The 25,106-nt window shown below is 52.1% G+C and overlaps 1 protein-coding gene across 1 annotated transcript; it reads left to right on the forward strand.

Moving 5' to 3' along the window:
* Positions 1-11,130: 11,130 nt before the first annotated feature.
* Positions 11,131-20,068, forward strand: XKR8 (XK related 8). The gene is made up of 3 exons (XM_065421833.1): positions 11,131-11,447; positions 14,231-14,427; positions 19,338-20,068. Exons 1-3 carry the CDS (start codon positions 11,131-11,133, stop codon positions 20,066-20,068), a joined length of 1,245 nt encoding a protein of 414 aa, XP_065277905.1.
* The last annotated feature ends 5,038 nt before the right edge of the window (positions 20,069-25,106 follow it).

Below are 25,106 nucleotides of genomic sequence, written 5' to 3' on the forward strand. Positions count from 1 at the left end.
CATGTTTATCTTTTGGTAATAAGTATAGATCTGTATAGTACTGTATAACCCTCCCTCCCCCATTTATTTTTCTCAGCAGCACTCACCTTTCACTGTAGGCCAGACTATGTTACCATTTACCCTGAAGAGAAGTATTTATACGCCAACCAACTAAGTGAAATGATACATGTAATACATCTGATGCATTTTGTAAATACCTAAAATATTACTATTTTCCTTGACAACCAGCATATTTTCCTCAGCAACAGCACTGACAAAAGTAAAACACAAACCTTTTTACTGGAATCCCCTTGCATATGGCATTTATTTCTCAAATATGTATGTATAGATAACAGTTTATCTGGATTGGTATGGATTGACTAATTACTGACATAAATCAACAGTTGATTTTCTTATTCAAATCCAGTGCTTGTTTTGAATTCCAAGTGTGACGAAGTGGGACTGTTCTTAATGTTTCCTCTGAATACGGTGTGGGTGCCTCAGTTTCTGGCTGACCCTCTGTTGCCTAGCAACTAATGGCCAGGCCCTTCCCCCCTGCAAGGGGATGCTAAAGGTGTGGGAGAACAAAGAGGTCAGGTGACCTCCTGGCCCGGGAAAGGAACTCAGCAGAGAAGGAGGGGCTGGAGGGGGTTTCAGTTTGGAGCTGGCTGGGGACGGGAAGTGAGGGCAGACGGGGGTGTCTGACTCGCTGGGCCTCAGAATGGACCCAGCTGAGGGATCCGGTTCTCTGGACCTAAAAGCTCTGTTTTAGACCATGTTCCTGTCATCTAATAAACCTCTGTTTTACTGGCTGGCTGAGTCTCACGTCTGACTGCAAAGTGGGGGTGCGTGCAGGTCCTCTGGCTTCCCCAGGACCCCGTCTGGGCGGACTCGCTGTGGGAAGTGCACGGAGGGGCATATGCTGAATGCTCCAAGGAGAGACCCAGGAGGTGAAGCCGTGTGAGCTTCTTGCCCTGAAGACGGTCTGCTCCAAGGGAGAGGAGGCTCCCCAAAGTCCTGACTGGCTTTGTAGGGAGCAGTTCCAGAGCATCGCCCGGGGACTCTGTGACACCAAGTAAAATACATTTTTATTTCCCAGGCTGACCATCATGGCATTCTACTCATCAAACTCACTCTCATCGGACACTTCATCATTGTGAGTGGTGGGTCCAGTGGTCTTGCACTTCTGACTCTATACATAGTGTGTGCATGAAAATCCAGCAACAAGACAGGAACCCCTCCCAGTCTAACATTTCACATGCTTGCCGGGACAGTGCCATAGGCGCAGGAACTAGGGGTGCAGGGGGTGCGTTTTGCCCAGGGTCCTGGCTGCCAGCCCCACGCCCAGTGGCTCCGCTGCAGGCCCTGCACCCAGGGACTCCGCTGCCAGCCCTGTGCCCCAGCTGCCAGTCCCACGCCTGGGGGCTCTGCTGCAGGCCCTGCACCCGGGACTCCGCTCCTGGCCCCGGCCTGGGGCTCTGCACCCATCTCCAGCTGTGGCCCCAGCCTCGGCTCCTTTACCCCATCCGTGTCCCCCACTCCTGAAGCCACAGCCCTGCTCCTGGTCCCAGCTCTAGGGGGCAGTGAGGGGCACACACAGGTGGGGGGGGGCAGCTCAGCACCCCCACTCTAAAAACTGTTCCAGCACCACTGGACAATGCACTGCCTGCAACATACTGTCTGGTGCTGGACTCGTGTCATCCAGGTGAGGGCAAGCTCCTTGTTTACTAAATGTCATCCATGGCCAGCAGGGGAAAGAGCATTCATCCTGTGCCTCATTCGAGCAGGCTGGTAATTTGCCTGCTTGCTGTGCTGGTGTAGAGCATCACATGGTGGTGGCAGGCTCTGTTCAAACAGTGAAGACCATGCCAGGCAGAACATCTTGCATCACACCCCATAGACATCCTGTGTTGGAGCTTGACCATACAGATGGACACACATTACTCAAGCACAAGGAATGTTGAGTCTTGAAGTGTGAAATCTTTCCCAAGGTCTGTGAGAGCGTCAAGAACCCTCAGAGGCCACAGCAAATGCCTGTCTCTTTCCCTCCCCATAGAAGGCACTTGCCGAATCACATCCTGTGAATGTGTGGAGTCCAATAAGGGAGGTACAGACCTGCGAGCCTAGAGCTGAAGTGACTTTTTCCACTTCAATTATGTGGCTTTGATTCCCAACACTGGTGAAGAAAAGCCAGTTGACTGGCAGTGACTTAAGATTGGTGCTTATGACTGCAGCATCTGGATCTGGGCTCCTAATTTTCACATTCCAGTCACCCTTGGCTGCATGTTTCACATGATGAAATACACGTGTGTCATATTCTTCATGTCACAACTTAATTCATCAACATCTGTGACTGTCAGTGAACCTTCCTGCGCAGCCAGGCAGTGACATTCCTGTCCATGGGCTATGTAGAGAGTGATGTCCTTGCCTACAGCTTTAGGGTTACCATATTTCAGCAAGCAAAAAAGAGGACGGGAGGAGCCCCGCCCCAGTCCTGCCCTAGCCCCGCCCCAGTCCTGCCCTAGCCCCGCCCCTTCCACTCCCTCCCACTTCCCGCCCCCCTCAGGACCCCCAACCCTCCCCATGCTCCTTGTTCCCTGACTGCCCCCTCCTGAGACCCTCCCCCCATCCTAATTTGCCCCCTAGGACCCTACCCCCTACCTGTCCCCTGACTGCCCCAACCCTTATCCACACCCCCACCCCCAGACAGACCCCCGGGACTCCCACGCCCCATCCAACCACTCCCCACCCCCTGACAGCCCCCCCCCAGAACTCCCGACCCATCTAAACCCCTCTGCTCCCTGTCCCCTGACTGCTCCGATCCCTCTCCCCACCCCTGCCCCCTGACAGCCCCCCCCCCTGCTCCTTGTCCCCTGACTACCCCTCCTGGGACCCCTGCTCCTAACTGCCCTCCAGAACCCCACCCCCTACCTAAGCCTCCCTGTTCCTTGTCCCCTAACTGCCCCCTCTTGACACCCCCCCCACCCTAACTGCCCCCCCCTAGGATCCTACCCCCTACCTGTACCCTGACTGCCCAAAACCTTATCCACACCCCCACCCCCAGAAAGCCCCCCCCGAACACCCGACCCCCCCCATCTCTTGACTGCCCCCTCCAGAACCTCCCTGCCCCTTCTCCGACCGCCTGGCCCCCTTACTCTGCCGCTCAGACCAGCGTGCCGGGGAGGAGCTCCAGACTGCCGGTGCGAACGGCCGGCTGGTGATCTGCGAATGCAGGGAGGGAGGGAGTGCTCTCAGCTGCAGGGGAGAGGAGGGGGAAGCGGAGGAGGGGCTCTCTGGCTGTCGGAGCCCCATGTAAGTGGCACCATCCGTCCGGCTGCCCTGTCAGCAGCACGTGCTCGGGGGGAGGGGGGGGGGGGGAAGTCCGGACATTTACAAATAAAAGCCGGACATGTCCGGGGAATCCGGACGAATGGTAACCCTATACAGCTTGTAAATCTGCATCTCTCCACACAGTGTACAAGAATTTCTGAAGTGCTTCCTTACTGTTGCCATCAGAAAGAAATAAACTTCTTCCGCTGACTGGGGGGTTTCTGGGCCTTTCCATAGATTTGTATAGTTTGGGAACCGCCAGCTGCTCAACATGACCGTTCCACATTTTTTATGCTCACATTCAGGGCGGCTCTAGGCACCAGCAAAGCAAGCAGTTCTTTGGGGCGGCACATTTGCAGGGGCGCAAGAATCCAGCCTGGGAGCTGAGAACCAACAGGGGGCCCTGGGAGCTGTAGTTCCTTGGTTAGCTCCCTGCCTATAGAGCCAGCCCTGGAGCAGGGAAAGAACTACATTTCCCAGCATTCCCTCAGCCACTAGCAACAGGAAAGGGAGGGGGAAGGAGTATGGAACTGAAACCTGCAGCTTGCTGTGAATGGTAGGGACAGAGCCAGCTCTAGGTTTTTTGCCGCCCCCCCACCCCAGCCCTGGGCTCCCCCCCCCACCCCTGTATTGCCCCAGCCCTGGACTCTCCCCTGCCCACACCCCCTGCCGCCCCAGCTCTGGCCCCCACCTGCATTCCCCTGCTGCCCCAGCCCTGGGCTCTTCCCCCCCCCCCGCACCTCCTGCCGCCCCAGCCCTGGGCTCCCCCCCCCCGCACCAACACCCCCTGCCGCCCCAGCTCTGGCCCCCACCCGCACCCCCTGACGCCCCAGCCCTGGGCTCTTCCCCCCCCCACCCGCACCTCCTGCCGCCCCAGCCCTGGGCTCTCCCCCAAAGAAAGAATTAGGTGGACTAAATAGACAGTGCACCTCTCTATCTGAAGCCTAGCAAGGGAGGTACGTGGATCCCACTAGAATTTAAAATGAAAAGTAAGGGAGGGGAGGCTCTACTAGACTGGGCAGCTTTAGATACAGTACCAGGCACTTAGGAGGATTTCCACTTCTGAGCCATGGAAGCAGAAATTGACTTTTCCTTTCCAGATATAGCTAATATTCAGAAAGGGAATCTAGCACCTGCCTTCCAGATTTGAACACCCTCAAAATTCAGGAGGGCTCAAGCTCAATTTGGGCAGCTGTTACTTCATTTCCTCCAAATCAAATATACTGATCCACTGTAACTTGCTGTAGAAAAAGTAGAATAAATTGAGCAAGAAATGCTTCCCAATGGTTATTAGGACTGGAATTGCTATTTTCAACAGCCATTGCTTTTTTTGTTTTAGTTGTATTTGTTTAAAAGGAAGACAGTGATAGTGCACTGGCAAATTCCCCATAGAAAGAAAGAGAGGAACAAAAGAATAATAAAGGCACCTGAACTTTTCCTCATTTATGTAGGACAGTCTTATAATATGCATCCAGCTATCCTCCAATCACACAAGCTGAAAATTGTTCCACTTTACTGCAGTTCTGTAACCGTACGGGAACCAATTCTGTCTGTGTTCTGTGCACATCCAAAATTCCTGCTGAATGACCTGCCCTGGGAGCGAGTTACCAGTGACCCAGGGCTGGGGCGGCAGGAGGGTGCAGTTGGGGGGGGGGGAGAGCCCAGGGCTGGAGGGGGGGCAGCCAAAAAATTTTTTGCTTGGGGCAGCAAAAAACCTAGAGCCGGCCCTGCTCACATTGGGATACTGATCTGTGATGACATCCAAACAAGTACACTTGTACATTCTTGCAAGCTTCATCGTGTACATTACAGTGGTGTCTGCAGGTTCACCAAATGTTGAAGGACCATCACGTAGTTCTTGGATGACAGCCACTCCACCAAACATTATTGCACCATTCTCTGGAACATGGTCAATAAGGCAATGTCCACCTTTGGATTGATGAAGATTAAGCAGAGCTGATTTGTTGGTTTTTGCCAGAGTACCGTCAGCACTAGCAAGAGGGTAGGAAACTGCTCTACACAGAACATTAAATGAGTCAACAGGGAATGCTCACCTCATTTTTTTGAAGACCTCTAGGTATTCATCTGCTTTATCCAGTGGTGACGATTTAAGAAAAGTCAGGAATCTCAGACACTGCATGTTTGTGTGCTCTCATACTGCGATTTTAATCGTGACCACTTAGAACACCACTGACTGATCCTAGAGTGACAACTTCTGACTCTGTCAAGATGTTGCAAAGTCCCTGCATCCACAAATCTTTTGCCACGGACACACAGAAATGAAATGCAGGTATGGAATTCGCCAAGCCACACTATCAAATGTCTTGTGTGGCCATTGTCTTTCCATCAAAGACCAAGAGTACATGTTTAATTTCAAGCTGATCAGCTTGAAATTAAACATACTTTGTTTCAAAACAATGTAGACAGAAGATGTGACATTGCAAGTCTATATAATTTTATAAAAGTATGCTAATGAGTGAATATAATGTAACTGGAATATGCTTCATGCAAAAGGTCTCTTGTAAGGTATCATTATAAGGCTTATAATCTACTGAGTGTATCATCATATTTGTATAAATGTACGACTCTTGTATCTGAAACTAGAAATATGAAATATAACTCTGAGGGCCTATTGTAATTATGCAAAGTGTGGGCCATTAATGGTGGTTTGGAATCTTGATGACTCCCATTAACCAGGACCATTGTCTGCAGATGGGTGTGTTTTACCTGTAAGTCTTCCTATATACGTGTGTGCTGGCAAGTGGGCAATGAAGTCTTGCAGTGACATGTGATCATGTGAACATGTCACCTGAACTGGAATCCATCTTTAACCTGGTGTCTTTCCATTGAGAAGGAGGGGGTGGAAACCCAGAGAGGGACAAAGGATTCCCGCCTTATGCAAAAGATATATAAAGGGGTGGAACAGAACAAAGGGAAGAGAGGAGCCATCATGAAGAATCCCCGAGCTACCACGTGAGCTGGAACAAGAGCTGTACCACGGGAAAGAATTGTGCCCAGGCCTGGAAGGTGTCCAGTCTGAGAAAAAAAATTTACTGAAGCATCTCTGAGGGTGAGATTATCTGTATTCAGTTTGATTAGACATAGATTTGCGCATTTTATTTTATTTTGCTTGATGATTTACTTTGTTCTGTCTGTTATTACTTGGAACCACTTAAATCCTACTTTTTGTATTTAATAAAATCACTTTTTACTTATTAATTAACTCAGAGTATGTATTAATACGGGGGGAGGCAAACAGCTGTGCATATCACTCTATCAGTGTTATAGAGGGTGAACAATTTATGAGTTTACCCTGCATAAGCTTTATACAGGGTAAAACGGATTTATTTGGGTTTAGACCCCATTGGGAGTTGGGCATCTGAGCGTTAAAGACAGGAACATTTCTGTTAGCTGCTTTCAAGTAAACCTGCAGCTTTGGGGCAAGTAATTCAGACCCTGGCTCTTCGTTGGAGCAGAAGACAGTGTCTGGCTCAGCAAGACAGGGTGCTGGGGTCCTGAGCTGGCAGGGAAGGCAGGGGTAGAAGTAGTCTTGGCACACCGGGTGGCAACTCCCAAGAGGGTTTCTGTGATCTAACCCGTCACAGTAGACATCTCTGTTGGTCATGCCTCGATGCCTGGGAGGTAATGGATAGCTGACTTCTCGAGAGTACAATCATGTTGCAGAGCAATATGAAAACTTGTCCAGCCAGGAAGTGTCCATGAGTCAGCATTGAGAGCCTTCATAAGAATGTCTGCCAGTTCAGTTCTAAGTGCTGGTTCCTGGTTTGCGCCGCACCTGTCAGCCTCTAATGGGGCATGTGCATCATGACTCAGGTTTTGGGGACCTTGCCTCTTGTTCTGGTGGCACTGCTCTATTGCAAAACTAGGAGGTGTTTTAAGAGAATACACTCACCTTTTGGCAGTGGGGCTCTGCCTGATGTTGGGGTTGATTCAGTGATGTGGCTCTGCAGCATTATTCTATTTGCACGGTGGGTAGTGCCACGCCCAGATAGAACTTTGGAAGCTTTCTTTGCAAAGTCCACTGGAACCTCATCAGACCCTTGAACAAGCTGTAGTTGAGCAAGGCTCATGTCATGGCGAATCACTGTATTCCAATGGACAGTGTCCCAGTTTGTTTAGCATGGAGACAACTTGAGAGGATTCTGTCAAGTGTCTAATTGTCAGTACAAGGCAAAAGGATTTAGGGGTCCGTTTTCAACCCTTGGATGCAAGATAAACAATGTCTTGGCAAAGTGATATGCGGGAAGTCCACATCAACTGGAAGATCACATAGCCAGCCAGTGTTGGTGCCTCTGATACTCCAGTAATCCAGGCCATCATAGAATATAGGGTTGGAAGGGACCTCAGGAGGTCATCTAGTCCAAACCCCTTGCTCAAAGCAGGACCAATCCCCAACTAAATCTACCACTCCTCCCAGTTTAGTGTCATCTGTAAACTTGCTGAGGGTGCAATCCACGCCATCCTCCAGATCATTAATGAAGTTATTGAACAAAACCGGCCCCAGGACCGACCCTTGGGGCATTCTGCTTGATACCAGCTGCCAACTAAACATGGAGCCATTGATCACTACCTGTTGAGCCTGATGATCTAGCCAGCTTTCTATCCACCTTATAGTCCATTCATCCAGCCCATACTTCTTTAACTTGCTGGCAAGAATACCATGGGAGACCGTATCTAAAGCTTTGCTAAAGTCAAGGAATAACATGTCCACTGCTTTCCCCTCATCCACAGAGCTAGTTATCTCATCATAGAAGGCAATTATTTTAGTCAGGCATGACTTCCCCTTGGTGAATCCATGCTGACTGTTCCTGATCACTTTCCACTCCTCTAAGTGCTTCAGAATTGATTCCTTGAGGACCTGCTCCATGATTTTTCCAGGGACTGAGGTGAGGCTGACTGGCCTGTAGTTTCCTGGATCCTCCTTCTTCCCTTTTTTAAAGATGGGCACTACATTAGCCTTTTTCCAGTCATCCAGGACCTCCCCCGATCTCCACGAGTTTTCAAAGATAATGGCCAATGGCTCTGCAATCACATTCGCCAACTCCTTTAGCACCCTCGGATGCAGCGCATCCGGCCCCATGGATTTGTGCTCATCCAGCTTTTCTAAATAGTCCTGAACCACTTCTTTCTCCACAGATGGCTGGGGGGACTGGTCCAGATGCACAAACTGGGAGGCCAGATCTTGAGTGAAGTGTCTTTCTGGGCCTGGACAAAGGTGTGGAACTGGTGCTGGAAGAGGTAGACTGTGCATCATCCCGTTTCCCCGGTGATATCAAATGCTGAGTACAGCATTTTCTTGCACTCTTTGCACTGCTTGTCTATAAAATGCCTATAGCAGGTGAGGTGGAACCCTGTGTCACTGGGGATGCCATCAAATTCTTTTGACAGGTGCTGTTGAAATGATTCTGCAATGGATCCGTTATCACCAGGCAAGTTCAACCATGCTTGAGCACAGTCACAGTATTTATTCCACCTGCCACGTGTAAATGGTCAAGTGGACTCCTTCTTTACTGAGGCTAGATGCATCTAACAATGCAAACAGTTATAAAACTGGTTTCAGAGTAGCAGCCGTGTTAGTCTGTATCTGCAAAAAGAACAGGAGTACTTGTGGCACCTTAGAGACTAACAATTTCTTATGAATCTCAGATGATCGACAAGGGATTTCCTGGTCTTTGTCACTACCCTTGAGCTGGCCATATTGGTTCTGCATGAATACATGTTAACTGGTCAAATCCAAGGCCTCCTAACTATACTACTGGCTCTTTTAAAGTGGTGCATGATGTGGGACTGACTCTGTAGTGGTGTAACTTTCCCATATTTGCACCCTGGGCGCGGAAATGTAAAAAAATAGCAAGGTCTAGGACAGAGGTGGGCAAATTACGGCCCGCAGGCCATATCCGGCCCACGGGACCGTCCTGCCTGGCCCTTAAGCTCCTGGCTGGGGAGGCTAGCCCCCGGCCCCTCCCCTGCTCTTCCCCCTCCCCTGCAGCCTCAGCTCGCCGTACTGCCAGTGCTGTCGGCGGCGGGGCTGCGAGCTCCTGCTGGGCAGCGCGGCGGCAGGGCTGGCTCTGGCCGGGTGGCGCAGTTGCCAGTCCTGCTGCTCTGAGCGGCATGGTAAGGGGGCGGGGAGTTGGGGGGTTGGATAAGGGCAGCGGGTCGTGGGGGGCAGTCAGCGGACTGGGAGCAGGGGGCGGTTGGATGGGGCGGAGGTTCTGGGGGTGTTCAGGGGATGGGGAATGGGGGGGTTGGATAGGTGTGGGAGTCCCGGCAGGCTTGTCAGGGGACAGGGGTGTGGATAGGGGTTGGGGCAGTCAGGGGACAGGGAGCGGGGGTGGGGGGGTTGGATAGGGGGTGGGGTCCCGGGGGGGTGGTCAGGGGCAGGGGGTTTGGATGGGTCAGGAGTTCTGAGGGGGGCAGTCAGGGGACAGGAAGTGGGAGGGGGAGAATAGGGGGTGGGGGCCAGGCTGTTTGGGGGGCACAGCCTTCCCTCCCAGCCCTCCATACGGTTTCGGAACCCTGATGTGGCCTCAGGCCAAAAAGTTTGCCCACCCCTGGTCTAGGAGACTACAATGAAGTCACTTCCTGAAAATTGACATGGTTGACAATGTTCATTGCTGTGCCTGCAGTATCCCCTAAAATACTGATATTAATAGTTGCTGCAAGGAAAATGTGGTGGCGCTGTGTTCTTACCCTGTCTTTTTTTTCTTTGAAATTAAATTTATCACCGTTTGAGACATCAAAACTTCCCTGTAAGATGCAGACTTTATGTGCCATTTTTCTACAACACTGCTGTCAAGGAAAATATGCTGTTTGCCATGAAAACACTTGACTATGAATATTTAGAAGAAATTAATTTAAAATATGCATTTATCATCCAAATACTTTGCCTGGAGTTAAAATGGAATACATGAACAGCTCTACTGAACCATGAGTATTGCTGAAGATAGATCAATTAGGGGCTGGGGTAATGTTTTGCCCCAGTAACTTTACCAAAACAGAGAGATTATTACCAATCCAGCAGATTATTGCACTTGTGACATTATCCGTTTGTATGATCAATGAGGAAAATACTGGTGTTTAATATGCAGATGGACCAGACTTCTGGGCGTTAAAAACAATGTAATGCATAGTTCAAAGATAAAGACAAGGTTTTTGAGCATTTTAAACGCGTTTTCCCCCGTGTCTTATGCGTTCCCTGGTCGTTTCAACACGTTTTGCAGGTCGATTTCAATCATTACGAAGCATCCCGAGCCCCGCTGCGGCTAACGGTGGGGCGCTGACAGCCAGGCGCTGTGCGGGGAGAGCTTCCCCCGCGGGCTCGCAGGTCACCGCCCGCCCGACACGGCAGCGCTGGGGAGCCGCCGGCCGGACGTGCCCTGCAGGCCGCGCTCCTGCCCGAGGTGCCCCGGCTCCGCCCGGGCGCCGCCGAGCTCCGGGCTGGAGGGTCGGGGTCGGGCCTGGGCTGCGCGGCGGCCTAAGTCCTGCCCCGTGGCCGCTCGGCCGCGCCCTCCCTGTCTCCGCCCCCGGACAAGCCGCTGCCGCCTGCGGCCCGGGAACTTCTCTAGTGCGGCGCTGTGGGGCCGGGGAGCGATCGGGGTGAGCCCGGAGCGGAGGGAGCCGGGGCAGGAGGGGGAAGGGTTCAAGGGGCAGGAGGGGAGTCAGGGGGGTTCCCCAGGGCAGCAGGGTTCCGGGGGGGGGGGGGGTTGGTAGGAGCCGGCCCCTCCGGCACTGGGCACAGCAGGCAGAGAGCAGGGCTGTGCAGGGAGAGTGGGGCGGTGCCATCTGTGGCCCCTTTGTGCCATGGCAGGGTCAGGCCATGGCTCTGGTGGCCCCCAACCCTCATCCCCTCGTTACCGGTACCTGGACCTGCTCTTTGCCCTCCTGGGCGCTGCTGCTTTCTTGGCAGACCTGGTCGCTGATCTGTGGGTGGCCTCCAGCTACATGCAGGCTGGGCACTGTCTCTGGGGGGGGCTGGTGCTGGCACTGCTGGGCCTCTCCTCCCTGGCCATGCAGTTCTTCAGCTGGGCCTGGTACCAGACGGACGACATCGAGCAGGACCTTCCCAGTGGCTGCTGCCTGGCTGTGGTGCACCTCCTCCAGTTGGGCTATCTCTACAGGTAAGGGCACTGCGGAGGGTGAATGCAGGTTAAGTGCCCCCTGCCCAGTAACTCACCCTCTGCTGAGATCTTGCAGCCCAAGGCCACCTGTCCTTCACCCTGACCTCAGCTGGAGAGGGGTCCAGAAGGTTCCTGCAGGCCCTGCTGCTGGGCACACACAGATCCTGGAGGGAGGAAACTAACGGTGCCAGAGTGAATGGTGATTTCCTTAGGCACAAGTGGGTGGGAATACCCCTACCTGTTCCCCGGCTCAGAACTGCAACACTAGCCTGGTGGCAGGTGCTGGACTGATCTGCACATCCCAACAGCACCTTCCCTGTGCCACTGGGGCTCTGCATTTGCAGCCTTCTCCCCAGTGCGGTGAACACACATTTCGCCTTGCCTTGCCCTTCATCATCACAGCTGCTGTCACTTCCAGGGGTAGGTAGCCTGCTCCAGATAGGCTAGATTTGAATTTCCCACTATAATTTACAAATAAAAACTACACTACACTGGAGTTGAGGCTGAGTACATGTCAGTAACCAAAGGGTTAAAATATCACAATGGGGCTGTAATTATCCCCATACCAGCTGTTACAAACTCAGGGTTAAGGTTCAACTGAAATCCAAAGAGCGAGGGTGGGGAAGTGCACAGTCAAGGCACCTGTATTCCCCTCAGCAATTCCTAGTGCTCTGTAGGGTTGTGGGCCCAGATGAAGCTGATTCTGAAAGAACGTAATTTTGTTCCTTTTCCCTCCTTGGTGCTCCTCCATTATACAAACAGGAACGTGCTGCTCAGGGACTCGTTCGGTAGGTGGCAGGGCTTCGTTGCGGAGGGGCAGCTGCAATAGGTGACAACATGAGGAAACGTCAGAACTGTGTGACTCCCTGGTGCTAACACATACAAAACAGTGCATGTTTTTGTCTTTATTCCCAGCATGCACAAGGAGGCCAGGTCTACAGTAAGGCTTGGTCTACACTACCAACTTATATCGGTATAGCAACGTCCCTCAGGGGTGTGGATCTCCCACGCCTGAGAGCGACCTAGTCCCCAGTCTAGATAGTGCTGTCGATGGAAGGGCCTCTTCTGTTGCCATAGTCACCGCCTCTCGGACAGGTGGTGTTCCTATGCCAGTGGGGGAAGCTCTCCCTTGGTGTCTTCACTAAGTGCCACAGTGCCATAGCTGCACCCTGTGCCGTTGCAGCGTTTAGGTGTAGGCAGGCCCTTACACTTCTGCAGTGTAGCAATGTCAGTCAGAGGTGGATTTGTTTGCAGCACTGCTATTCTGGCAGATCACCTAGTATAGACGTGGCTGTATACATAAAAGTGCGTTAGCCAGTATAGGTGACTTTGCTTGTGGAACTGGTATAAGCAGAAGTTATACCTCCAGGAGGAGGGTTTGCTCGTATAGCTACACTGGCAGAGTTATACCAGCAAACCTTTTCTGCTTGAACTAGGCCTAAGTGTGAAACACACTCAGCTCCCTCAGGCCTCGCCTGCACGACCTCAGGTCTGGGGTTGGCTGCACCGGTACAGTCCAGTGGCAAGTGCAGAGAGCAGTGGTTCAGCTAACCTGGTTGTTGAAGCTGTGCTGTTTTCTGGTGCAGAGGAGACCTAAGCTACTGCAGCTGCCTTGTCAGTTCCAGCCATTTCCCCTAAAATGTCCCACCTTTGCTAGCTGGTTTTGCTCTTCTGGGAGTAGTAGCACCAGGAATGCTAGTGTAGACAGTACTCAGAGGCCACCATCCCATTTCCTAGACCTGCTTGGGTATTCTGCTGGCAGCCCACATACGCTAGTTGTTGCGGTCACAGGGGGTGCTGCAGAGCTAGTAACTAAGAAAAGGCTGATGCAGACAGCCTCAATGCTGCGCTGGGCCTGTCCCTCTCCAGCACCGCCTCTGGCAGTACCCCATGTTCTTCTCTTGGTGGAGTGTTTCATTCATTCTCTGCCCAGGGCACAGAAACAAACTGCTGAAGTTCCCAGGGTTCTCTGCACATTGGGGCTGTGTTTCAGGCCGCCACTGGCAGGTTCAGTATCCTGTGTGTAAAAAGCAATGTCATTTCCTGCATTTGAACCTATGGTTGTTAAAACTGGGCGGACTGTTTGCTGTTCACCACTTGAGCTGATTGCTGGGGGTTGTGCTTTGTTCAGCTGGGACAAGGAAAGTAGACAAGTCACTTTCTCTTTTGGTTCTGGTCCGGTTCTAGTGGATTTCAGGTCACTCTGTGCAGTGCTCCTCGCTGCAGTGTTTGGGTTGCAAATACTTCAGGGGAATGTTAAACCCAAACCAAAAGTTGTTTTCATTGGAACTGGGGAGAAAATGACGCCCCTGGATTTCTTTCTTCTGATGGTGGATTATTAATACAGCCGAAACTTTGGACCTAAAGTGACTTGACAAGTGAGTGTGAGATCTCAGCCTGTCAAACGCAGCCCAAAGCCCCCCAAATGAGTGACACTCTGAAGTTATTCATGCAGGAAACGTAACCTGCTGTGGGACCCTGGCGTTAGCATATGCTCTGTAGCATCCATATCATGAATGCTGACTGGCGACGTAGATAGTTGTCCATAATAGAAGTCAGGGAAAGGCAGGTACTGGGGATTAAAATGAGATCTCCCTTGACGTGAAGGGCATGAATGAGTGTCCCATTCACTTTGTCCAGCACAGATTTAGAGCTGTCTTGAGGGCAGGCTGGCTCTGGAATCCCACGCCCTAGTGACGGACAGGCAGAGCTGTGTTTGTGGCATTGAGGTGCTGCCCTGGTGTAGAGCAGCCTCTCATGGCAGGGCTGTGATGTCTGCACAGGTGTCTCCGTATGCTGAGAGTGGGCTGGCGAGTATGCAGGGCAGAGACTGCACCACAGCAGGAGCGAGGCTACGCTGTCTTCCTGTCCCACGACATCAGCATGCTGCGCCTCTTTGAGACCTTCCTGGAGAGCACCCCTCAGCTCACGCTTGCTCTCTCCATTGTTCTGCATACAAACAAGGTGGAGCTTTTCCAGGGTGAGTGGCACAGCTCCTGGGCATGGTGGGGGCAGGGCACTGGGGATTCCTTATCACAGAGCCACCTGGTGAGGAGTGGGTGAGTGGGATAAGGGAACGATCCCTTGAGCTTCTTCAGCTCTGGCTTCTAAAGGATACGAGAGCTGGGCCTCGTTCTGGAGCCCATCGGTCAGACTGGGGAGGTGCTGATTCTCCCTGGGAATGTAGCTTGACCCCTCCTGCCCACAGTGTCTTGTGGTCCCAGCCCTAGGGGATTTCTCGCTAGGCACCGCATTAGCTCAGAGCTGGGGTTGAGCGTCGTGCAGGGCCGGGCTCCAGTTAGAGAGCTGCCCAGTGTAGCAGGGCGGTGAATCCCTAGAGGCTCTGCACCTGGGACGCCCTCTGGCCAGACCCTGCAGCGTTAGGAGGGAGGTTGGGATGTGCTGTGCTGCAAGGAAGGGGGTTCTGGCTGCTGGGAGACTGGACTGTTACCTAGTCGCAGGTGTTTCCATTTCATGCTAATGTGCCCATCTCAGATGCTGCAAAGCAGCCTTCTGAGAAGAGGGGAGGGGTTGGGATTTTGGTGCCCATGGGGAGGGATCCTCTCTGGGAGGTGGTAGGCAGAACACTCTGAACAAGAGGGGCCAAAGCAGGGCCCTGCATTGAGCCGAGACCTTGCTTCAGCCGGGAAAGGGGTGTGTTGGGCCCATGGAGCCGTGTGCCTAGCCAGGTACAGGCGTGGCATCTCCCTGCGTCTGGGCACATGTGGGCTGGGCAGTGCCCTCGGAGATTGATTGGCTCTCAGAGCTTCCCAGTGGGACACAAAACTGGGCCAACCCTGAGCCCCCAGCTCAGTTGAGGGCCAGATGCTATTCCATTGACTCCAGCGGGTCAGGATTTCCCCCGAGTGTTTAGTGCTTGGCTGCAGGGGGCGGCACAAATCAGGCTTGGTTCAATCCCTCCCTCCAGGCTGGGCTCCCTTAGTCAGGAAGTAGCAGGGTGCCTCTGGCCTTGGCCTCAGAGGCTTGTCACTGTGGCCCAGGTCCTGTGGCTATACCTCACTCGGTCCTAAATGGAGATGGCTGAGTCATCCTCCCAGCCCCATGGTGCCCCCCGTGCCCCTCCCCCCCCCGGCTGTTGGCATCCGGGCCAAGGAGGGCTTCCCCGAAGCCCTGCACTTCTCTTCTGGTGCTGCCCCATGGGGGTGGGGAACTCCCATTCCAGGCATCTCGCAGGGCGTGGAATAAGGGCTGGCCTGTGGCTGGGTACTTCCTAAGCATTTCTGGGGCTCCCTGAAACAGGAAGTGGCATGTTTCAGCACAAGATGCTGGTGACCTTCGAAGAGGTGGCTGTGTATTTCACCCAGGGGCAGGGGGCTCTCCTGGACCCCGCTCAGAGAGCCCTCTATAGGGACGTCATGCAGGAGAACTACGAGATGGTGATCTCTCTGGGTAAGGGATTCCCGTCCCCTCAGTTTTTAGAAACCGTGGGGTCTGCTTATCTGAATCTGGTCAGGTTCTTCCCTGGTCAGTTAGATCAGAGGTGAGTGGTTCCATAATGCACATCTGCCATGTGAGAGAGACTTGCATCTTTGTGCCCTCTCCAGTGGGACATGGGTATCAAAACCTAATGGACAAGCTAAACCCGGCCTGCACAACATACGGCCTGCGTGGGCTCACTGTGTGGCCCACAGGGGGTGAGTAGGCAAGCAGCAGGGTGGGGCCAGCCAACGGCTGGCTGGCTGGCAGGTGGGCGGGGTGGTGAAGAGGCCAGTGGCAGGCTGGGGAGTGAGGGTGAGCCAGCACTGGGGGGTGGGGGCAGCAGCAGAAGGTAAGAGGCGAGTGGCGGGCAGACAGGTGAGCTGGTGGCAGGGGGAGCAGGCAAGCCAGTAGCGGACAGGCAGGTGAGCTGGCGGCGGCAGCGGGGGAAGTGAGTAGGCGAGCCGGGGGAGGTGGGGGGCTGAGGAGGCGGGCGGGCAGTGGCTGGGGGGGGGCAGGTGAGCTGGCGGCGGGGGAGGGGGGCTGAGGAGGCGGGGGCAGGTTTACCGGCAACGGGGGAGGGAGGCTAAGGATGCGAGCGGGTGGTGAGGAGGCGAGATGGGGGGCAGTAGGGGGCTGAGGAGGTGAGCGGACGGGCAGCGGCGGGTAGGGGTGGGGGAGGGGGGTTGAGGAAGTGAGCAGGCGGGTAGTGGTGGGGGGCTGAGGAAGCGAGTGGGTGGCAGGGGGTGAGTAGGCGAGCTGGGAGGGTGGGGGGGGATGAGGAGCCAGGCGGGCAGTGGTGGGGGGGCTTCATACTTGGGCGGGGTGAGGAGGCGAGCGGTGAGTTGGTGGCTGACCTGTTCTACTGATCTTGTCTCTCATAAAAATTGGTCCTTTTTGCTGCTTTTCTCTGGGCTGGGGGTTGTCCCAATGCTGCAAAGAGGGTGTTCCCAATGGAAGGTGCTTGCTTCTAACCCCCGAGGCCGTCAGTATGTCTGCTCTTCTCTAGTCTGCCCACTTGACAAGTTTAATTGTCCTTGGTCTGGCTCCCAGCCCCTCTCCAAAGGTTGCAGCTGTCTGGAGGTGCTGCCTTCCACGCCTTCCTCATTCACAGCTCATTCATTCAACAGGGCAATTGATTACAAAGTGAGGGGGAAGATCTTATTCTACCTCTAGCAAAAAGACATTTTTCATTTACCTTAATTATACTACCTTAGGGGCCCGCTATAACTTATTACCATGGTTCAATACCGCTGTTTCGATGGGACGGCGCTGGGGAAGGAGGGTTTGTTTCCATGGGGTGGGCAGTGCTGGGGGGGTTGTTTCTGCGGGACTGGGAGGGGCGGGGCTGGGTGGCGATGGGGAGCTGTTTCCGGGCCCACCTGGTGGGTTTTGGCCCTCAGCTGTTTTATTTGGAGTAATATGGCCCTCGCTGCTTTACGAGTTTTGCAGACCTGAGTTAAACCATCCCCACCCCTCCTGCTTTCAAAGAGGCATAAATCTAGCATTGCCCTGTCTGTGGTGTCTCTCGGCTGCACACACAATCCCTGTTCACCTCTCTCCTTGGGACTAGCTCCAGCCATGGGGAGGGCTCTGGGCTCTGCAGGTTTAGAAAGAGGCAGGGGTTTGAGAAAGTGACAGATTTTTTAGATAAAGGAAATGCGGTGGATCTAATATACCTCGATTTCAGTAAAGCGTTTGATACGGTACCTCATGAGGAATTATTGGTTAAATTGGAAAAGATGGGGATCGATATGAAAATCCAGAGGTGGATAAAGAACTAGTTAAAGGGGAGACTGCAGCGGGTTGTACTGAAAGGTGAACTGTCAGGTTGGAGGGAGGTGACCAGTGGAGTTCCTCAAGGTTCGGTTTTGGGTCCGATTTTATTTAATCTATTTATTACTGACCTTGGAACCAAATGTAGAAGTGGGCTGATAAAGTTTGCGGATGACACAAAGTTGGGAGGTATTGCCAATTCGGAGAAGGATCGGGATATCCTGCAGGGAGACTTGGATGACCTTGTAAACTGGAGTAATAGTAATAGGATGAAATTTAATAGTGAAAAGTGTAAGGTGATGCATTTAGGGATGACTAACAAGAATTTTAGTTATAAGCTGGGGACGCATCGGTTAGCAGTAACGGAGGAGGAGAAGGACCTCGGAGTCCTGGTTGATCGCAGGATGACTATGAGTCGGCAGTGTGACGTGGCCGTGAAAAAAGCTAATGCGGTCTTGGGATGCATTAGGCGAGGTATTTCTAGTAGGGATAAGGAGGTGCTGCTTCCGTTATACAAGGCGCTGGTGAGACCTCATTTGGAGTACTGTGTGCAGTTCTGGTCTCCCATGTTTAAAAAGGATGAACTCAAATTGGAACGGGTGCAGAGAAGGGCCACTAGGATGATCCGAGGAATGGAAAACCTGTTGTATGAAAGGAGACTCGAGGAGCTTGGTTTGTTTACCCTAACCAAAAGAAGGCTGAGAGGGGATATGATTGCTCTCTTTAAATATATCAGAGGGATAAATACCAGGGAGGGAGAGGAATTATTTCAGCTCAGTACTAATGTGGACACGAGAACGAATGGATATAAACTGGCCGTCGGGAAGTTTAGGCTTGAAATTAGACAACGGTTTCTAACTGTCAGAGGGGTGAAGTTCTGGAACAGCCTTCTGAGGGAAATGGTGGGGGCGAAAGATCTCTCTGGCTTTAAGATTAAGCTTGATAAGTTTATGGAGGGGATGGTTTGATGGGATAACGTGATTTTAGTCAATAGGTCTATAACGTACCATCGCAGGTAATTAATATCAATGGTCGATGCGGGTCTGGCTGGAGATTCTTGCCCGCATGCTCGGGGTTCTGCTGATCGCCATATTTGGGGTCGGGAAGGAATTTTCCTCCAGGGTAGATTGGCAAAGGCCCTGGAGGTTTTTCGCCTTCCTCCGCAGCATGGGGCAGGGGTCGCTGGCTGGAGGATTCTCTGCGACTTGAAGTCTTCAAATCATGATTTGGGGACTTCAACAGCTGAGTCAAGGGAGAGAATTATTCCAGGAGTGGGTGGGTCAGCTTTTGTGGCCTGCGTCAGCTTTTGTGGCCTGCATCATGCGGGAGGTCAGACTAGATGATCATATTGGTCCCTTCTGACCTATGAGTCTATGAAACAGGAAGTGGCATGTTTCAGCACAGGCCTGTGGGGCGGGTGAGCGAGGTGTGCAAGGGACCTGAGAGCAGCTGTGACACACAGCCCTCCAGCTGGGCTGGCTGGGGGGGGGCCCTTGAGAGCAGTGGGCTTTGTTCGTTGATCCAGGGCCTGGTTGCAGTGATGCCTCGTTGGGGTGAAGCCAGCACCTCTCCATGCTGGTCACTGTTGCCCAGGGCCTGAGCCACTGCCTGATGCCCCATGCAGCTGCCCCCACTGCCTGTGTTCCCCGGTGACCTTTTCTCCCGCTGTTGTCATAGGGCTCGGAATTTGCACTGCCTCCCTATGCGTGGCATGGTCACTACTGGATTATCACCAGTCCCTCCGCTGCTTCCTGTTGGACAAGCATGAGCTGGGCCCGCTCTCCTCCACCATCTACTTTCTGTGGAATTTCCTCCTCCTCTGCCCCCGCGTCCTGGCAGTCGCACTCTTCGCCACACTCTTCCCGTGCTACATCGGCCTGCACTTCCTGGGCATCTGGGCTGCCATGCTCCTCTGGGTCTGGCTGCAGGACACTGCCTTCATGGAGTGCCCCAGGCGGGAATGGCTCTACAGGGCAACGGTGGCCGTGATTCTATATTTCTGCTGGTTCAATGTGGCCAAGGGGCAGACGCGGCAGCGCAGCGCAATCTATCATGGCTTCATCCTGGTGGACAGCGTGCTCCTCGCTGGCTCCTGGCTCTGGTACAGTGCCCCTCTGCATGAGCACTCCTATCTGCTCCCTGTGCTTCTCGCTGCCCTGGTCTGCTCTGTGCTCGGGCTGCTGCTGAGAATCACCTACTACAAGTGGCTCCACCCCACGCTGCAGACCCGGCGCCAGGCCAGCTATGATGAAGTAGACACTGCAGAAGGACTAGCCGATTCCCGAGCTGGCCCAGCGCCGGCCCCTGTGAACAGACGAATGTACCAGCTGTCCCAGAACCACTTCTTGGTCTCTTTGCAGGCCGGGCAAAACTGGGGGAATGGTGTCCTGGATGACATGTCTCTCTGAGCGCAGCTGTCCCTGCTCCAGGCAGCGGATTTACACCTCAGGGATCTGTGCTGGGGGATCCCATTCCAGACCTGGCTCCAGCGTTCCCAGGGACCGAGCACCACACCTACGGAGAGGGCAGCTGTGGCAGGGAGAGGAGATTGGAGAGAGCTGGGCGGGCTGAGAGCACTGGCACTTAGTAGCTGTGACCCCTGTTCTGGGCTGGCGCTTTTCCAGTGGGAAAGGCAATGCAGCGTTATGGGAGAACCCCGCTATAAGAGGGCTGGCTGCTGAGTGGGCTCAGCACCATGTTAACCCTTTATTGTTAGGCCCCTGCCCCGGGATCTGCTCCACTACAGCAAACTCCTCACTTCTTCCTGCTGGTTTCTGTGGCCTCCCCACTTCTGCTCTGCACACTGCCCTGTTTAGCCCCATCCCCATTTCCCTGCCAGGCTCTCCCCTGCTTTGTTTCAGCAGAGTTCAATGGGAAACTGTGTGCTGTTCTTGGCAGGACCTGCCAGATTTTCCATTTGTCTGGGATTTCCCGGCACTTGTGTTTTGTTGCTGATTTCAAAGCTTCCCTGTAGTAGTGGGTAACCCATGGCACTGCTGGAGGGTTTTCCAGCCAGCTGCAAAAGGTCAGCACCAGCTGAAACAGTGTGGTGGGAGGGAGCTGGAGGCCAGGATGGACGACTTGTTGGTGCCACCTGCCCCAGCAGTACAGGATGACCCTGAGCACCCACCCCTAGTAGCCACCCATCTGGTGTTGTGCAGGAGGGTTGGAAATCCAGATCAAAAGCTTCCCCAACAGCCTCAGCCCTATCCCCGCCCCCAGCAATCTCACACCACCCCAAAGGGCAGGGCAGGGAGCTGTGGGTCTACACATGAGATGTGCCTTGTGGGGCAAGGGAGGGAAACCCTTTTCCCCACATGGCCCATACTGGTGAAACATCCCCTGCACCTGGGGGGGCTTTCCCCTCCCACCCTGCATGGCCCCATGGTATTTCCACACCGTCCTTCAGGCCCATGGGTGGGGGAGGAGTGGAGGCGCTGTCCCCATTATTCACAGGTGAGAGGGGTGCTGCCTTTGGCTGTGGAGTAATTTGTTTCCTCCTCTTTCCATACCTCCTGTGAGAATGACTGTGGGTTGCTAGAGCCCCAGAAGGTGGGCAAATGAGTCAGGCAGACACTCAGAAGGGGTTTTTCCCCCAGGCAGGACTCAAATTTGCTAGAGGCCTGGAGCGTCTTGTGTCACTGCTGGGTAGCTGCAGCCCAAAGCACATGCCTGGGAAAACGTCATGAACTGGCAGCACTGAGCTGGGCCCACCCAGGTGGGGAGGTGGGTAACTGCACACTAGACTGGACTGGGACAAGTACTGCTCCCAGCCGGCCTGTGCAAAGCAGGGTGGATTGATTAAAATCAATTATTTAAATCAACTTCTCCATTTGTGCTTCAGTCATTTTCTAAAGGAAGTGAAATAAACATGTTGATTTACAACCCCATAGAGGCTTGACACTAGATTTGGAACATCTTTTTGCTACCTCAGAGAGTACACTACAACGAGATACATTTATGTAAGCAATTATACAGCTTAATATTTTCAGATTCTTAACTGTACATTTTTAGTATGTTAGAAAATGGTGATTTACTAGATAACTTTTTGCTCATTTGTGTCAAGCTGTGTTAGGATGGTAACTGGAATTTAAACAAACAAAACAATATAACATTTATTTGTATTAAACAAAACTACCTTAAAAGTTGTTTTACTTAAATGTCTTATCAAAACATGTTTCACATTTATAACAATGATTTAATCAAAGAGAGGGATTAACTGGTCAGTGAATTAAACTGATTATTTCAGATGTTGTGATAATTGGTCTAAAACTTTTGCCTTCTTTGGAATTTACATGGAAAGCAGGTCAAGTTATTTTCAATAAAGAAAGCATGTTATAAACAGGTGCAAGAGAACCAGACCAAGTAAACCAAAAAGGCCATTCTGATATAATCCAAAGACTGTTGAAATTATGTTTGTTAAAAACAGATGATGGAGCCAGAAGTTAATATACCAAAATTGGTGTGCCTTGCATCTTTTCGGTGCATTGTTTACATTCAGCACTTGTTCTTTTTTTTACCCCGAGGTACGGGAATCTCTCAACAATATTCTAATAGGGTCTTTTTTACAACCTGCAGCCATGGTAGCTATTTCCCCCCCCAGTTTCCAGGTGTTGAAATCAGAACTAAGGCTGCACACAAGAATGTTGTCCCTTCTTCCCAGTGCAGTTTTGACACTGGTGTTGCTCCTTTCTGGTTGCACAATCTGCTCCTTCTCCCCTGTTACATAACTTCCCTGCCCCCCCCTTCTACCTTTAGCCCCCCCCTCCCCCCAAGAACTAACAGCAATCCAAGACTTCTGCTTGTGTAACCCACATGCCTGTTGCACTGCAGTATTGCACTTGTTTAGAGACAGAGGGAGGCAGTTCAGAAGTTAGTGGATGTCTGTGCACACACGCAAGGCCATTTACTGGAAGTGCCCAGCCCCATCCAGAAGCAAGGGCTGGGAGTTACTAGCTGATCTGGAGAATAAGTGTCCATAGCGGATGGAGTCATAAATATTCATAATTTGAGAACTGAGGCCATAAGGGCTCAGGTAGGGACAAGCTATAAAAAAGGAGTATGAGATCCCCACCCCCAGGAAGGCTCAATGGATGATCCTGACGAGATACATGATGGCATATCCTAGAGTCAGAGACTGGGTCTTTTGCACCCAGTAGCACATCCCCAGGTCCCCCACAGGATCAAGCCATTAACGCAGCTCCAGACCTATTGTGCCATATTTATAAAGCTTGACCTCAGAAGTTAGAATCGGGGGAAAACATCTTTCTTTCTACAGAAAAACAGCCTTTAACCTAAAGGTTTTGCTAGAGGCTCATGGATTCAGCATAGTTATTTTTTATTTAAATGTTTAAGAAATAAGAAGTTTTGGCTGTAACAGATTTTGTATTAAATTTAGATTTCATTTTAAACAGGTTTATTTTTAAAAATAAAAACATAATTTAAACATCAAAAAAATTCCATGTAAGTCACAGAACTCATCAATGTTGCGGCATGAGCAATTGTGGTTCTCTGTCCAGCCCACGCAGCAAGCATGAACTACCCCATGTTGGCAGCCACAGCACAGAGGCAAAAGTCTTGCATGAACCATGAACAGCACGCTCATTTGCCCTGAGAGATGGCCCCTCCAGGGCAGGGTTCAGAATTCTCCCCGGCCTATAATCAGCTCCAGGGCTGTCATATTGGATTTTAAAGCCAGCTGGGTGGCTTTAGTGCCATTTACACTGAACATAAGACCGGCCGTACCGGGTCAGACCAAAGGTCCATCTAGCCCAGTATCCTGTCTACCGACAGTGGCCAATGCCAGGTGCCCCAGAGGGAATGAACAGAACAGGTAATCATCAAGTGATCCATCCCCTGTCGCCCATTCCCAGCTTCTGGCAAACAGAGGCTAGGGACACCATCCCTGCCAGGGCACAATTCCTGCTGGGCTGGGATGTGACAGTCAGGTTTTCAGAGAATAGACCATAGCAATTATTACAGAAAATAGACTTTATTTTTATAGGACAGTTCCCATCTCACAGAACATGACTGGTCACGGAATCCACAGCCATTAATGCCCTCAGTCACATACATACACTGCAACCAACACCTGGTTCTGTGTAAGGCATCTGGCAGGTCCAGATGGAACCACCTGTTTGCTAATATACTCGAGTACAAAGGGGTAATGCAGCCCTGCCAGGGCACTGGGAACCAGCAAGCATCAACAGGCTGGTTTTTAAAGTAACAGGGCTATAGCAAAGCTGAGGACACAGACTTTACCGACTCAGCCTGGAGGGCAGAGGAATACTCAGAGGGAGCATCTTAGGGGGCTGTGCCGCTTTTCCAGCTTTAGAATTTGACACAGTGCTGGTTAAATTACAATCAAATTGAAAATAATCAAAAAGCAACAAAACAGCAGGCATTTTCAAACAATCCTCTTCTGAAGAGAATCCCACGCCTGCCAGCTCCCTAGAGAAGGGACAAGTCTCACAAATGCAGTCAGCCGTGGAAAGAATAAAACAGCCAGATTAACCTTTATTAATGTAACACAGAAATGTACCATCAACCTCCTGGTAGAAAAGTATTTTACATACATTCGAGGAGACATCGTATAAATATCGCTAAGAAATATCACTGGCTGCAATAGTTTCACACTCAGCCTAAGTTTTGCTGAGGTCTTAAAGGTTCCTTAAAATAATCGGAAGTAAACAAACACAAAGCAAAGCCTGCCAGCTATCTGACTGCTCAGTACCTTGGCTTCTACGCTCACTACGAGCACCGGGGGATCCCCCCCAAGGCAGGGCTCCCCTGCAGTTCTACTTTGTACAATGACTGAAGTGAAGGGGGAGTTTCCCGAGGTTAAGGCACAGGTTTCAAATCCCAAGTTAAGCTCACTGAAGTATGACACATGTTCCAAACAGGCTCAGTTTCACAGGACAAAGTGCCTCAAGCATGTTTACAAGAGAGCTTCTGGTCAGCTAGTGACCCTCACCAGTGAGAGATGCTTATGGAAACCAGAACGGATTCTCCTTTGATCATCCAAAGTAGACTTCTCATCTTCAGACGCACACAGCATCTGTGTCTTTGGAAACTATGCATTTTCATGTGGCTAATTTCCTGCTGGCTCCTCTCCATTCTCGGTGGTTAATGTAGTAGCTAACCCTTCTATGGGCTTTATTTTACAAACAGGTGCTTTAAGGAGCTGAGAACAGGGCAACTCCAGGACCTCCTGTCACACATAGGACACCCCTCGCCACACTCCTCTAGCCTCCCCAAACACAGGGGCACCACCATATACAGTGCATGCCTTCCCTGCCCCGAGTCCTTCTCCCCCAGCACACATGTTAGGAAGAGCAGGGACAATGGGGTCTCCTCCCAATGTCAGTGTGTAAACCTCACTGGGGTAATGGCAGCAACACGAGCAAGAGACGCTAGTGTATCTGAACACTACATGACCAGGCAGCT

Source organism: Emys orbicularis, chromosome 23, assembly GCF_028017835.1.
Source record: "Emys orbicularis isolate rEmyOrb1 chromosome 23, rEmyOrb1.hap1, whole genome shotgun sequence".
NCBI lineage: Eukaryota > Metazoa > Chordata > Testudines > Emydidae > Emys > Emys orbicularis.